General features: G+C 41.2%; 1 protein-coding gene across 3 annotated transcripts in view; it reads left to right on the forward strand.

Annotated features, from left to right (window-relative positions):
• creb5b (cAMP responsive element binding protein 5b) overlaps positions 1-14,569 on the forward strand; it is a 42,685-nt gene that overhangs the window by 23,024 nt on the left and 5,092 nt on the right. For all 3 annotated transcript variants that reach the window (XM_032558068.1, XM_032558069.1, XM_032558067.1), the window contains exon 7: positions 1,326-1,433. In XM_032558068.1, the coding sequence (XP_032413959.1) occupies positions 1,326-1,433 (108 nt within the window). The remainder of the gene's footprint in view (positions 1-1,325; positions 1,434-14,569) is intronic.

Raw genomic sequence — 14,569 nt, forward strand, 5'->3', positions numbered from 1 at the left:
ATTACTGCCCTGCAGAGTAAATCAGCTCCTGCAGGAATGAAGGATTCGTCCTGCGGGTTTAGGTTTTAAACTCTTGTCTTTAAGAGATTTAGAACCACAGTGTGTAACAGAAATAATAACAATGTGCAGAAAGCTCCTCGCATCAGGATATAACATATGTTCTCTTTGTAACTCAAGACAAGCTGTGTTTATGGTACGGAAAATGTCCCTCCCATGTTTATTAAATTAGGAGCTAAGTGATTTGGGGGAAGATTGACGGTTCAGGAAAGGGGTGCAGGTTTGGGTGATATTTTTACACAAAACACACTTACTGCAATTAAGGTTGTGTGTCAGGTTCTAGACCTAAGTCTCTGCGGACACAGGGTGGAGGAAGGGGCTGCGGCAAATTGAGGGGTGGGGTGGGGAGGGGGGGGGGGGGGTCATTTCTCTTTGAGACCACCACACCAGCCAGAGAGCTGAGAGGCCAGAGCACTGTTCACTCCCACACATACATATATATGCTTTTAGACTCTGGAACAAAGGGTTCTTCTTTCCTGCTTACATTTCATGGCAAACGCTACTCATATTATCGCCCTTGCACAGGTGACCTTTCACCCTTGTCAGCTTACCCAGCTGATTTCCTCACATTCAGGTTTCAGGTATCAGTCAGAGGCAGACCACATCATCACACACTGATACACACCAAAAGCCTTAAATACTAATCATTCTGATTGTTGCATTAACGCACACTGTAGCTAGAGTGACCAAGCTTTGATGTTTTACTCTGACAGAAAGTCACAGCACTATCAGAAGCACATACACACACATATACATACATGTATATATATTTGCACCACACACTCCTTTTGCACTGGCTTCCTGTGTTAAGTCCCTCCGTTCTGGCTTCCTGTTTTGGGTCAGCTCCAGTTATCATCACACAGAGCTGTGCACAGGGTCAGCCCATCATGCAAAATCAGGCTCTCACGCTCTCTCATCTCATCCAACGTAGCCTCGTTGGTAAGAGTCTCACACTTGAGGGTGATTTTGTGACATAATCAAGGTATTTCACCAACATTAAAAAAAACAAAAAACATAATTTCAGCAAATGCATGCCACTTTTTTCAGATTGTTACTTGAATAAAATTGTTACAACCATGCAATTTCCTCCACTTCAAAATTTTGCATTACTTTACGTGGGTGTGTCACGTAAAATCTCAATGAAAAGCATAAAAGTATAGAACTATAGAGCGAAAAGAAAGTGAAAGGTTTGGCGGTGTATGAGTAGTTTTGATGGAAAATACCATTAAGTGTGTCTGTATCTTTATTTTATTTTTTTTTATCTTTAGATGGAGAGGCAAATGTCCATGGGTTCCAACATGATGGGCATGCCGAGCCCCGCCCACAGCAACTCGTGCTCCACTCACATTCCCTCAATGCACTCAGAAGCCAAACTGGTGAGTATATGTGCAAGTATCCACAAGGATACATACTGATTTCTGCACACACAGACACACAAGTGTTGCAACTTTCTTTTCCACTGGGCTGTGCCAGCAACGCTGTGCTCTCAGGCTTGTGTGGATTTCATCATTCGGTGGGTAATCAAAGCTGAGTCTCAACCTGCCAGTGCAGCGCTGGCGACTCTGGCTGGAATAATGGGCCCTTTATGTGGTTGTGGGTTGCTTGCCCACCGACTGCCTGATGTATATCTTAATGTACAGAACATGTTCTGTAGGTCCTGCAACTTGTTAGCACTAGTTTAACGCTGTGGGGAAAAAAAATCAAATGACCTCATCCCTCACAAAGCAGGCAGTTACGGCAGTGGGAATGGGATGTGTATGAAGAAGAAGAAAGGCTGAAAGACGATTGGGCTTGTAGTTTAAGGAGGCATGGAGAATAAATGACAAGGCAAAAGAGTTGGTGGGAAGTTGATGTGACGTTTTGTTCTTTCGTCTGCATAGTCTACCACCTTATACACTTTTAACTGACTGGATGATTAATGTGCATTCACTTGGAAAGGTTTTCTGCCACAAGAGGGTAAAATGAAAGTTTTCTTTTATACATATATGATGTGGTAGTAGTAGTGCTTATTTGTGAGGCTGAAGGAAATTATACATTGTTAGCAAAATTGTGCAATGTGTCATTCCCAATGAGGGAACACTTTGTACTGTTCACCACTAGTCTTTTGGAGGATGCCTCTATTGTTGATTTTTTGTAAAACCTCAACTTCAAATTAGATGGACAGCATCTTTGAACCTCTAATCTCAGGTTAAGTTATATAATCTGATACATATCCGGCTTTAAAGGTTGTTGTTCTGCTGCAAAGTGAAACACTGTGCTAGTCTCAAATCATCTCTCCAGTTTTTGGAAAATCCCAACAGCATGATGCTGCCATCACTATGCTGAACTGTGGGGATGTGCTTAACTGTGGGTTCAGGGCAATGTGCTGTATTAGTTTTCATCACACATAGTGGTTTGCATGTAGATCTGAAATAAAATAAAAAAAATCAAGTCCTAATACAATACACTGAAGTTCCTGTTTGTAATATAAGTGAAATATAAGTCTGTCGACTTTTGCATTGCACTTTTAAATATTTGAAAAGTTGCTCTCGAGGTGAACAAAACTGCTTATTTCTGTAGCAACGTAGCCAACTGCAAACCTTTGTTTTCTTAATAAATAAGCGCGTAGTCAAAACCTTGATAACAAAAAAAAGCCCAAGCTATGATGAAAAGCTTTGGCCAGTTCGTAATGTTTGGAGACTCTTGCAGATAGCAGGTCTTTTAGGGGAGAAACATCTTGTAGAGAGGAAAGAGGAGGTAGCAGGGGTCATCAGAAGAGTTATTGCTCTGATAGAGGAGAGCGAGAGCAGTCCCAGGGCATTTAATTCTCCCTCTTCCTCCTGCTCTCTCAAGATTGATCGCCTTTGTAGTCTTTTGAATCTCCTCAACCGTTCCTATGGTAACACACTAAGGTAACACAATATTAGTGTATTAGGCTTATCTCTCCTCTGGCCGTCATCCAGACACATCTTACCCCTTTTTTCCTCCTACTATCTGTGTAATTGAATTGTAAATGCTCGGTTAGCTCTCCCATAAACATGTGCTCTCTAAATGGCTGCAGGCCCCTTTAACCATGCAACTTTCTGGTTTGTTGGCTGTTCAGCAACCAAATTTGGATCCATTGAGATTCTGCTCCCTGATGTCTGAACACGACTGATGGAATTCCCTGATTGTGGGCAGAAAGTGAGAGACTAATTGTGTTATCTGGGTGCAATCTCCAGCACAGGTTTCATAAGCATAGACCGGGTCTCTAATGTCTATGATATCCTCGCCGGGCCCTGTCAATAAATACGGCCATGCTATCGGATAACTGGGCCATGATCAGGCCCATGTGTCCCCTGCGACGTTCTCAATCCGGCTCTAATCACATTACCCCGACCATGTTGACTTTCCGCCAATTGGAAATCTCCGTACTGTAACCCCACACCTCAGAGGCGCAGACCTGGATGGACTCTTCCTGCCAGCGCTAACACTGGGAGAGCGGAGAAAGGGATTGAGTGGGATTCTGACAGGCATGTAAGCAATACACACACAGGCAGGACAGGCAAGGGAGATGGAAGGTGAGACGGTATTGATGTTCGGTGACACTCAACAGTGAAAAGTTAAAAGATTTATGTTTCTAAAACAAACCTTGCTTCAGTTTCCTTTGTCCTTTCTACGTGAAAGCATCACAACACATGTCTGTGTGACTGTTTGATATTCTGCAGAAACTGGAGGCACTGGTTGTAGGGCTATCCCTCCCCTCAGAGAAAGCATGCCCAGAGCATGGGGCTAATGAAGGCTAATTGATTTTGTGGTGGGCCAGAGCAGAGCAGGACTGTCTCTGGTGTAAATAGTTAATGAGCCAAAGGACTGCTGTGGCCCCTGGGGGACTCATATCTTGCTCTGAGCTCTCTGTTTGCGCTCTTTGGGCTGAAGACTCTATCACTGTGATTCTTTGTTGTCCAGATTTCAGCCTGTAAGTGCGGTCGTTTAAGTGGTAGAGCACAGCCTGATGGTGGAATAATCGACACGCCTGCCTTTCCTTAATGCTTCGAGTCGCTTTCTAAGGGTTGGAATGTTTTATTAATCTTGTTTCAAGTGTGTTTTTCCTTCTTGTTTAGGACTGGGTGCTCATGGTGCCGGGTGTGGTTGAATTCTGCTCTGTTGTGGTCCAGGGAATTGAACAGTACGTGTTGTGTGCTGGAGGTTGTGGGATAGTTGACCCTCGCAGCGTGGAGGAAACACAGTAGAGACGAGGCCAAGTTCCACAGCTTGCCGGCCAAAGCATTACATCACTGCGCAGAGCCAGTTCTCCACGGGGCCTTGCAAACCGCTCGCGCACGCTCGCGCATACATCTCATGCCTCAGCTCTGTGTTGTTGTCGTTTGCTTAGTGACAGACGCTTAAATGGCAACAGACTAACACACAAACAGAGGGAGGAAATCAGGAAATTAAAATAGCATGCAGGGAGCAATGCCCATGCGTGATGAACATGGACAAGTGATGAAAAACTGATTAACTTGTTTTCTTTCTCTCTTCATGCCTTTTATTCATGCGTAAAAGGTTTGATATCTTCAGGGTTACTCTTCAAGTTTGAAAAGTCTGAAAAGGTTTATTTGTTTTTCAGTTTTTAGGTATTCACATATAGGGAGACAAATATGATTGAGCATGGATTTTTTAAAATTATTTTGTGAAATGTATACTCTGTTTTTAGATATTGTCTTTGAATAAATCAACACATCAAAGCTTGATTATTGCCCATAGATTTTTTTTTTGTTTCAAAAACAGAAGAAAAAGAAAGAGCCCTTTAAAAATATATATTTGTTGACAAGTGAAGCTTGTGTGTGAACCTGTGTTTATACCATCAGTATTGTTTAATAGCCAAGCATATCTTCATCATGGCACCAGACTCAGCTCATGTCAGCAGGACCTTTTTCCAAAGAGAGGAGTTTTCTCATTGTTCCTCTGTCTCCTTTGAAAAAGTGCCGTGCTTGCACACATCCTGGCTCGCTTTCTAATTTCAGGCAAGGCAGCCTTGAAACAGCCCTGGTGCTGGTGTATGAAAATGTGTTATTTATTATCTCCCAATTATCTATTGTTTACATTGTTACTAAGGACAATAAATTTGTCACTAAGCATTGGTCTAGGTGCTGAGATTTTTATGTGGTAAACAATACTATATGTTCTTTCAGTGCAGCCTGCTCCACTGTGGAGCTGGCACCAGAATAGTGGATGACATAATTCCTGGCATGCTCTAAATATGCTCCTTTTTACTTGAAGGAGGGAAAAAAGGGAGCTGCTCTTAAAGAAACATTTCATAGCACACAAGAGAACCAATAATCAAAGGATGGTTATTGATCTAGTCACTTGTGAACAATTTACCGCTCTAATATTTCTTTATATTTGAACAGATACAGTTGGCCTTCAGATTAAAGATCATCTTAATCTCTAAAGAGTGCGCAAGTAAAGACAGTTTGCTTAAAGCACCGAGAAAGTAAAACTGTGAGCTGTGACATAATCACGACTGTCAGGTTTCATTTCAGCTTACAATAAAATCTCTTGCCAGCAGCTAAACCATTAGCATACATGATAACCCAATCACACCTCCCATTCATTTTCTCCCGCACCTTTCGCGGCGCGTCTTGCTGTGAGAAGCAGAAACAATTGTACAATTGCGGGCTAACTTTTGCAAGCCATGTCTGCGTGAATGGTGGTATTGTCGGGGTGTGATGTCACTGAGCAGAGACGGTGCCAGCTAAGAGCACAGCTGAGTCTTCATGCTGCCTCAGTGAACATGTACACTGTATATGTCTGTACGCATGCACATTGTGTGTTCAAAAGGATGCTTGTCAGTGGATTGGCAGCGTCTGTTGGTACTCATTGTCCTGCTAGTCAAAACACAAACAGCGAAAAGACCTTTAAGACAAACCCTTATGCTTGCTTATCGGTTTTTGATACAGATCTGTTTTGCACATATTTGTGTTGAATGTTTATTGTTGTTGAATAAGCTGCAAAATGCTGACTTGGATTTTTTACAGATGTCTTTTTTTTTCTGTTGCCATGGAGTCAAGTAGGCTTAGCTTCATAAATCTGCTGGATGAAAATGTCTACAAGTTTATTTAGCTCAGGAAATAAACAATAAAGGAGCTCCACTGATAATGCTTCCGCAATGTTCCCAAGTCAAATTCTGTAACAATAACGCCGTATACAGAAGTTATACAAATGGAGTTTTATGGACTACAATGAAGAATGTTTATACCCAAGTTATCCATCCTCTATCCAGATTAATTTCTTAGCCTTTCATAACAAGTGTAAGTCAGCTCATTCAAGTCTGCTGCCATGGCTCTCAGCTTGGCAGAGTTGCCTCAAGTATTCTTGGTTCTTGACTTCATGACAAGTGATGGCTAGAAGGTTTGAAACACAGACATATTTGGGCCTTGCCTGCAGCAGAATGGGTTCTGCTGTGGTCTGTTAAAATGAGAGTTAGCACAAAGTTTTCTATTGACAGGTTGTTCTGATTTTGTTCTGATGACTGAAAGAAACGTCCAGGTTTTCCTCCTGACCCAATCTTAGGTCAAATGGTGTGTACTTATGCAGAGTTTTTCTGTTCATACTTGTTCATACCGTTCATCTCATTCACCGAGCCACACATTTACACACATATATAAAGATTGGTTGGCGGCATGGAAAATTGGGATTTAACTCACAACATTCTGACCGAGCAAACACCACCCAAATGTGTCCTACTTAGTTAATAAATAGAAAACAACACTGTTTATTTTAAACTGTGTTCATGTATTTGTTGAATATATTTGGACATACATATGTTCCATATTGTTTAGAAGTAATAGAGGTTACAAGTAATCCTGCACAGTAGAACTTATGAAACACTGAATCACTTTTCTTAAAAGATTCTGGCACAAGACAAGACGGAAAACATTGGCTGCTAAGGTCTTTCTTATCTCCCCAGAGATGCTTTTCACTGTCACTATGTTTTCTTGTTTTATTTCTGAGGAGCTTTAGGTTGCCTTATTGAAAGTTAAACCACGTACTCAACCTAAAATCTGAAATTCCTTCATTTTTCTGAATCCATTTTTCCAATAGATGTATAAAAAAAGCCTGAGAAAACTTCCTTGACACACTAATGGGTGAAATTACTTTCCTTCGCTTCGACACCTCAAAAGGCACAAAGCGATTTTGGAGACAAATCCACATCTGCTACATTTCAAATCTTCTAAGGTCTGTTTATACGAGGGTCTGTTTATTTGAGCAGATACATGTGACCTTTTGTGTGTGCGTCTGCTCGTGTGTGGGTTGTGGTGTAAGCACAAGTCAGCCAGCGGTGGTGCAGAACGTTGCATCTGTTTGTCTTTGGATGACCGCGTGTTGTTTTAGGGGTGCTGATGGGGAGGAGTGTATGTGAAGGCCATTTCGTCATGGTTCAGGGCTCATCAATGGCCGTGAGTAAACCAACTGCCATGGACACACAGGCCAGACTGGACTGGTCCAGCCAACATCAGCTTCCCTCTTTTGGAGACAATGAAGAAAATACTCACAGGACTCCAAAGTAGATGGGAGGAATAATACCTGGGTTGTTAGAGATCCGCCTATTCGGTGTAAGAATATAAACCTGATAAACTTGAGTCGGTTTGCTGGACCATCTCATCTGACACTTATATTAATTTTTAAAATTCAGGTATCTTTTTCTGTTTTAAAGGAATATTTATTCCTCTTTTAAGGTATAGCAGAGTAGCACAGTTTTAAAGAGCTATGTAAAAGTTTGTCTACATACTGATTCTACCATTGAAAATCTTTTTATTGAGATGCTCCATACTGTATGGCACATAAAGTACTGAAGTGCTGAGCATCCACCCATGTGTTGCTGCTTACTCCCTGGTCAGCTGACTGAAAAAAGGCTAATTAACTTATACCATATATGGCAAATCTGTCTGTTTAGAAATATTTTCACTTTCAGTCAAATCTTGGAAACTGACTACAATATACATGCCTCTTAGTAGGTAAGCTACAGTTGGATAGCTAAAATGCAAGCAGACAGACTATAGCTAATTAAACACCTAATACCATCTCATGTTGCTATATAAGGCCTGGATGTTCTAGGCATTAAGCACCTGAAAGATAGGATTAAATTGACGTGCTATTGCTCAGGTCTGTATGTAAAAATAACAATACAGTTGTAAAAGCATTATTTCTTCAATAATCAAGATTTTCAGCCATTATCTAGCCATAGAAATAATTGTCATTGTTTATAGGTTTTTGTTTAAAATGTTGGATACAAAGTGAAACCAAGGTATTTTTAGCCGCGGGTGTCATTCCAATTCTTAAATCTAAGATTGCTCAAAACTGAACCCAGGGCACGTCAAGAGTTTTTTTTAAGACAAAGCTTGAAAACTTTAAAATTGCTTTAAGCACATCGAAGTTACTCTCATTCAAGTCTTCACATTTCAGATGACAGTTGTGACAAGTGATGTATTCTCTCTGATCTCGCAGCATGTTAGTATTTAGACATGTGTTTGTGCTTTTCTTTTTCTGTCAGTTTGGGCCATTCTTTGTATTCAGCAGCGTGACAGCGAGGTGTAGTGATAACCATGTGGGCTGCACTGGCGCAGGGCCTTTACATGAGAGGGAACAGTGGGGAAATGCAGACTGGAGTCAGAGGCCCATCCATTAACTTGACAGGGTGCAGAAGCTGCCAGGAGTTGAGCGCATGCTTTGGAGCATGCCTCCTCTGAGGGTGTGTGTGTGTCTCAGCGCGCCCCGTACCGCCCCGGTTTCTCAGAGCACCACCAGAGCGTCTGACCCTGGCAGGGTTGTCAGGCTATGTCCATCTCCCCTGTCTGTGTCTGGAACCACAAGGAGGCTCTGTTCGGTTCGGCTTGGCCCAGTACCCTGAGCGAGGAGAGGAAGGGCGACAGTGCAGCCCGACGCTCCCATCAGACTGTCTGCCTCGACGTTCCCCGAGGAAATCAGTTTAACAGTCCCCAGCTCTTGGCAAGCAGACAGAGTGGGTGGGAGGCTAAAGAGGGGGGGTTCGAAACAGGGAAGAGGTGCATGTGTGTGTGTGAGAAAGACAGAGGAGAGCAGGGGAGGGGAGGTGTTACTGGCTTTCTGGGCGAGAGGGAAATCTAATAAAATTGAACTAATGGGGTTGTGGAGTTTTAGGGGACAGAAAGTGGGATTTGCTGGCAGGCACTGGTGGGTAAATGGTGGTGAAAGCAAAGAGGATGGAGCAGGAGCCTTAAACCAAACCCCTGAGTTTGAATATAGCATGTTTAGTTTAGATTACGACTTAGAGAACCGTAATGTGACACATCTCTGGAGCAAATCAGAAGACCACAGCAACATTTCTAGTTCCTCTTATTTCCCTATTTGTAGGTATGAGTGAAATAAGTACTTTTGATATTAATCCCAAATTTTAAGTAATTTTGTTGACATTATGAGTGTTTCATTGCAGAAATATATTTTTTTAAAAACAACAGAAATACAGTTTTTTCAGATGTCAAATAATGCAATTAAAATGTTCATAATATTTATTTTTGTAATTTAGAACTTAGAAGAGTTGAAAGGTTAATATTTGGTGCAATAATCCCTGATTTTCAATTAAAACTTTGAAGTGTTTCAGGATGTTTCACACAAGCTTTTCACTTTCCTGTTGTTTTTTAGACTCAAGTTTGTATTTTTAGGGATGTAGGTGAAGTGTTCACTATTCTTCTGCTACCAATGATAGATTTTCTCTGCTGGACCTCTTTCTGTTTAAATTAAAAACCGAAACGCCTCAATTCTGTCTCAGACGAAGGTATAAAAGCCAGGAGCCTGTTGTTCATGGCCAAAACTCTTGAGACAGCTGCTGCATGAAGGTAAAACTGCACCTGTTGACCTTAGCTACCAGGTTTCGTGATGCATTCAGGGATCAGAAATAGATGGGATTTCGCTAAACCAATTGGAAATACTTTGTGCTCACATTCTGAACCAGTCTTGCATTAACAAAGAGCAAACAGAGATATACAGAAGCTTCAGTATTTATCTCTGGGCTGTTTTTATGGGAAGAGTAAGATCTCCATTTAAAACTTTGATCTCTTTGTCATTAAACTGTGACACCACAGACTGGTTAAATCTTTCCAACCTTCTGTAAGGCGCCAGATAGCGCACCGCTCCACTTTTAAGGGGAATAAAAGTGCTCACCCTGACCTTACTAGCTTTGATTTACCCATCCCCAGATAGGTGTGGTCCCCTCCCTATTTGTACCTGCTCCATGCTCCTGCTTTCTCCTCTGAGGGTTAATAGATATGAAGTCATCTGGTGGAAGAGAAACCCTGGTGTGTTCTCAGGAGGTGCCCAGAGCACTCCCAGGGACATCACTCAGAGGCCTGTCGTGTCAGAGAGGAAGCAGCTATTAATAAATATCATTAATGGACAATCACCTGGTATCACCCAAACCACATAAATGTGAGCAGCCTAAAACAACAGAGTGGGAGCTGGGAGGTCAGAGGGCAGAGGTCTGCGAGGAGATAGCTTCCTTCTGTGCAAAAAGCTAGCTGAATCAGGGATTTAAAAAAAAAAAAAATCAATATCCGCCACTACTTTTATCACACTCAGAATGCATGAAATGTTCTGTCACACATGTATTTATGCTGCTGTATGATAGAATTACGAGGAAAAGAGCCGACCAAGTCTTTATGGTGTCACCTAAATGCCATATTTTTGTCTTTTTGCTTTGTTTTTCATTTTCCTGCAGCAGCTTGGCAGACAGTGGTGGGAAGCACTGCATGCCATCTTACCTGCAAGTAGTCCGCGCTGCCACAGGCTAACACCTGCACTCTTTTAATGACTGTTTTCTGGGATGGCTATGTTGCTGCAAGAGAAATGTAAATGTATGCATGCGTGTGGGGGTGCGTGTGCGTGTGTGTGTGTGTGTTATTAAAGTAAAATGCACATAGTGGTTAAGTTCCTGTGCTCAGCAGAGTCTGGGGAAATACAACCTTGTGTTAAAATGTCATTAGGGAGCTGATGAAGGTGTTTGAGAGTCACAGCCTGCTCATCATCGCTCTGCTAACGTCCCTTAGTTGCGTCACTGTGGTTCTGGATACAAAGGCTTAAAATTTTGGCTGAACACGACTTAACTCCAGATGGAGGAAGAGCTGACACTTGTGCAGAGATAGCTTCAGGAGTAGACTTGCTGTCACGGTAAGGCCTTCTTCTTTTAGCTCAATTTGTGACTTTGCCATTATTCTTAAATTCTACTGCTTATCTGTTGTTAGATGTTACATTAGCAGTGAAGTCTGTCATATGTTATTGCCTCAAAAATGACAATAATGATGATTGCACGACTCAATTTCTCAAGTTGATAATTTGTGCAAAAATATGCCCTGAAACAGAAAAGGTTGATATGATAATATGATAATATTAGAGTTGGCATTGGGTCTAATGGTCTGAATGAAAGTATCACAGCGTCAGAAATTTTCCTTTAGCTTGCATTCTCTGTGTTTTTCTTTACAGGGTTATTTTGTCATTAAAATCTTATTAAATGAGCACAGTTTTGTTTGTTGTACATTCTCAGTATGTGTTCCACACAGAAATAGGGGTGTTCTACCTCCTACCATCAGCATTTCCCAGCAAAAAAGTCATGCAATACAAACTGGTGAAACCCTTAAAATTTTAATAAAATAACTTTTGGATCAACTTTTAACATGTTTTTTGAGACCGGGGTTGTTTAAGACGTAATTGGTCTTAACCCTTCTCAAACTAACTGTGAAGCTTCAGAAATTAACTTGTATTAATGTTAAAATATAGACAGTAAGAGAATGATCTATTTCAAGTAGGATTTTAACTGCTTCTAAAATCACCTCTCTTCAAAAAAATCTTGCACTATCCCTTTAATAGTTGTGTTTTAACATAGGATTACTAGGATTGTAATTGTTACTTAAATTTTTTTTTTTTGCCAGAGCACCTACTCTTTCCATGAAACAAGAATGATTTTATTTCATGTAGTTATGATTTGAAGTAGTCATTTCTTCATTTCACTGAAAGAATATTTTACTTTCAGCAATATTTTTGGTCAATTTGGTGCTTTGTGTTCGTAACGCGTCCTAAAACTTCCGCAGCCGCCCCTCGGTTCTCTGCCTCGCCTCTGTACTTTGACACCCGCTGGCCTCTCTGAATTTAGGCTAATTCAGTTAACAAGCACACAGTGCTCCACTGCCAGCTGGAAACCTCCCGGAGACGCTGATAAATGAGCAACCCGTTGTCCCGGACTGATCATGTTCGAGGAAGAGACATGGGAACCCATTTAATCTCTCCTTACCTCTGGTCTTTTTCTCTTCCACCGTTGCATTTCACTTCCCTCCTTTACTCTTGCCTGAATGAGCATCTTCTGGGTAACTTTGTGTGGACTATAAGGACAATGTGCAATGAACTGGTTTCCTGCTCTTTGAGTGGCGAAACTTTGTATAAACCTGATTGGTTTTCTTTTTGAACACAGGGAGTTCATTTCCACTTTTGGACGCACACCGACAAGGTGTTTAGTCCAAGCTGTGAATTCATTATGTGTCACAATGATGATGACTTCAACTGATATGGAAGCCTTTTAACTTTTGTTGAAGTTGGATTTCAACTTCCTTTCTGTTACTCCTGTATTTTTTTTTTATCTTATATTTGGATCACTACTCACTATTAACACATGCAGGGTGTGGGATGAAGGCCTTTCTATTACTACACCACTGAGATTCTCAGTATGACTGTACTGCTGCAGCGAGGTGCAGGCTTTGTGTACATCCCGTTGTGTGTTTAGCTTTTGTGTTATTTTGACACCTATCTCATTGGTCACAAAAAGGAAGGGCTGCGGCGCGTGATACTTAAGGCTCATAAGGCTGCGTTGACGGGAGTTAACAAAGTGTGAGTCTGAGATAGGGTTTGGATTTGTTATCTCTGCATAAGCCCTTTTTAAAACAAACACTTATAAGGTGCAAAAGATAAAGCTGCAGAAATGAAACTTGTGTCACAATGTGTGACATCTCCTGGTATGCCAAACAGAAACTATAGTTAGCTGAAACAGGCTCTGCAAGGTCATAATTTCACTCTGCTAGTTTCATGTGCAACCCTCTCTATCGCTCCCTTCATCAGAAACAAGGTAATAAGAACTAAACTAATTGTACATGTTCTTAAAAATACATAAATGAACTTAAGGTAATGCAACCCTACAGATGTGCTCTTCTTTGCTATTTCTTTTTTTTTTGTCTTTTAAAAAGTGATTTACTTGACTCTGCCTCTGCTCATAAGGCGGTGTGAGCGAGGAGCGCAAAGCTGATGTTTTTGCTTCGGCCATGTCTTAGGATCGTGAGCGGAGCCAGCTGGATGCCATTCCCGATGGGAATCATGAATGTGAAGGTTGTTAAAAGATATGGAGCCTTGCACCAAGCATGGACTCACTAGCAGCAGCTGGTTGGCGGGGGGAAGGGAACACTGAAAGAAATGAGAGCACTGGGAAAGAGTTTTAAAAAAAAGAAGAAAAAAAGTGGAATTCATAACAGTAGCCTTGGAAGGAATGTCTTTTGCTGCATTTTTGCTGGTAACATTGTGACTGGGACATAGTGTATCATTATAAATATTTATTAAAGTTTAGATGCCATTCAAATCTATACTGCTCAAAAAAATAAAGGGAACACTTTAAGTGTTAAACACCTGTTTAAGTGTTCCCTTTATTTTTTTGAGCAGTGTACATACGTCACTTTACATATATATACAGTATATATATTTATTTGCATCTGTGCTTTTCCTCATGTGATGCCCAGAAAAACAGAGCGGAGCAGACGGGGCATTTGGTAAACATGAGGAACACAACTGAACCTTTACTGAGTCTCCCTCAGGTCTCGCTCATAGAGGACTCAGACTCAGCCAGGGCTAAGTAGACCTCACAGCTAAAGCAACAAACTTTCCTTTAGCTGGGTCAACAGTCTGACATTCACACCTCACCAGCAGGTTCATCTCAGCAGGCAGCATGCAGGCTCATAAAAAAATAGTCTATTGGGAATATGAAGAGGAAGGATTGGTATGAGGACAGTTGGGAAAGGTGCAGAGCAGGAATGACAGGAGTGAAGGGGAGAGCGAGGACAGGCTAAGTGGTTTTGATTTGTTCACCTGACATATGGATTTATGAAGTCACTTGTCTTGTCATCTTCAGCAAGTGCTCTCTACCTCTTAATCAGCTCACTGGAGATACACAACAAAACAGTGCTTGAGAAAGAGATTTGTACCTCATGAAAGGTTGTACATTTTTATAAGCTATAAAATAGTATTCCAGGAATCTATGGCAAAGGCTTGAAAAATGTATATTTACAAATAATTTTCCACCCAGTCATAGTGAGCTGTATTGCAAAGAAGAATGGGTAAAAATGAAGAGAAATACTCCAGACTTGCATCTGTGATGATAGCATAATTCTAGTTTAAAAAAAAAAGGTCCAACCAAGAACTGGGTTTGCAAATTGCCCTGTGGACAGAAGGCATTTGTACAAAATAATGCAAAAAAAAAAAAAAAAAT

This window comes from Xiphophorus hellerii, chromosome 3 (genome assembly GCF_003331165.1).
Source record: "Xiphophorus hellerii strain 12219 chromosome 3, Xiphophorus_hellerii-4.1, whole genome shotgun sequence".
Taxonomy (NCBI): domain Eukaryota; kingdom Metazoa; phylum Chordata; class Actinopteri; order Cyprinodontiformes; family Poeciliidae; genus Xiphophorus; species Xiphophorus hellerii.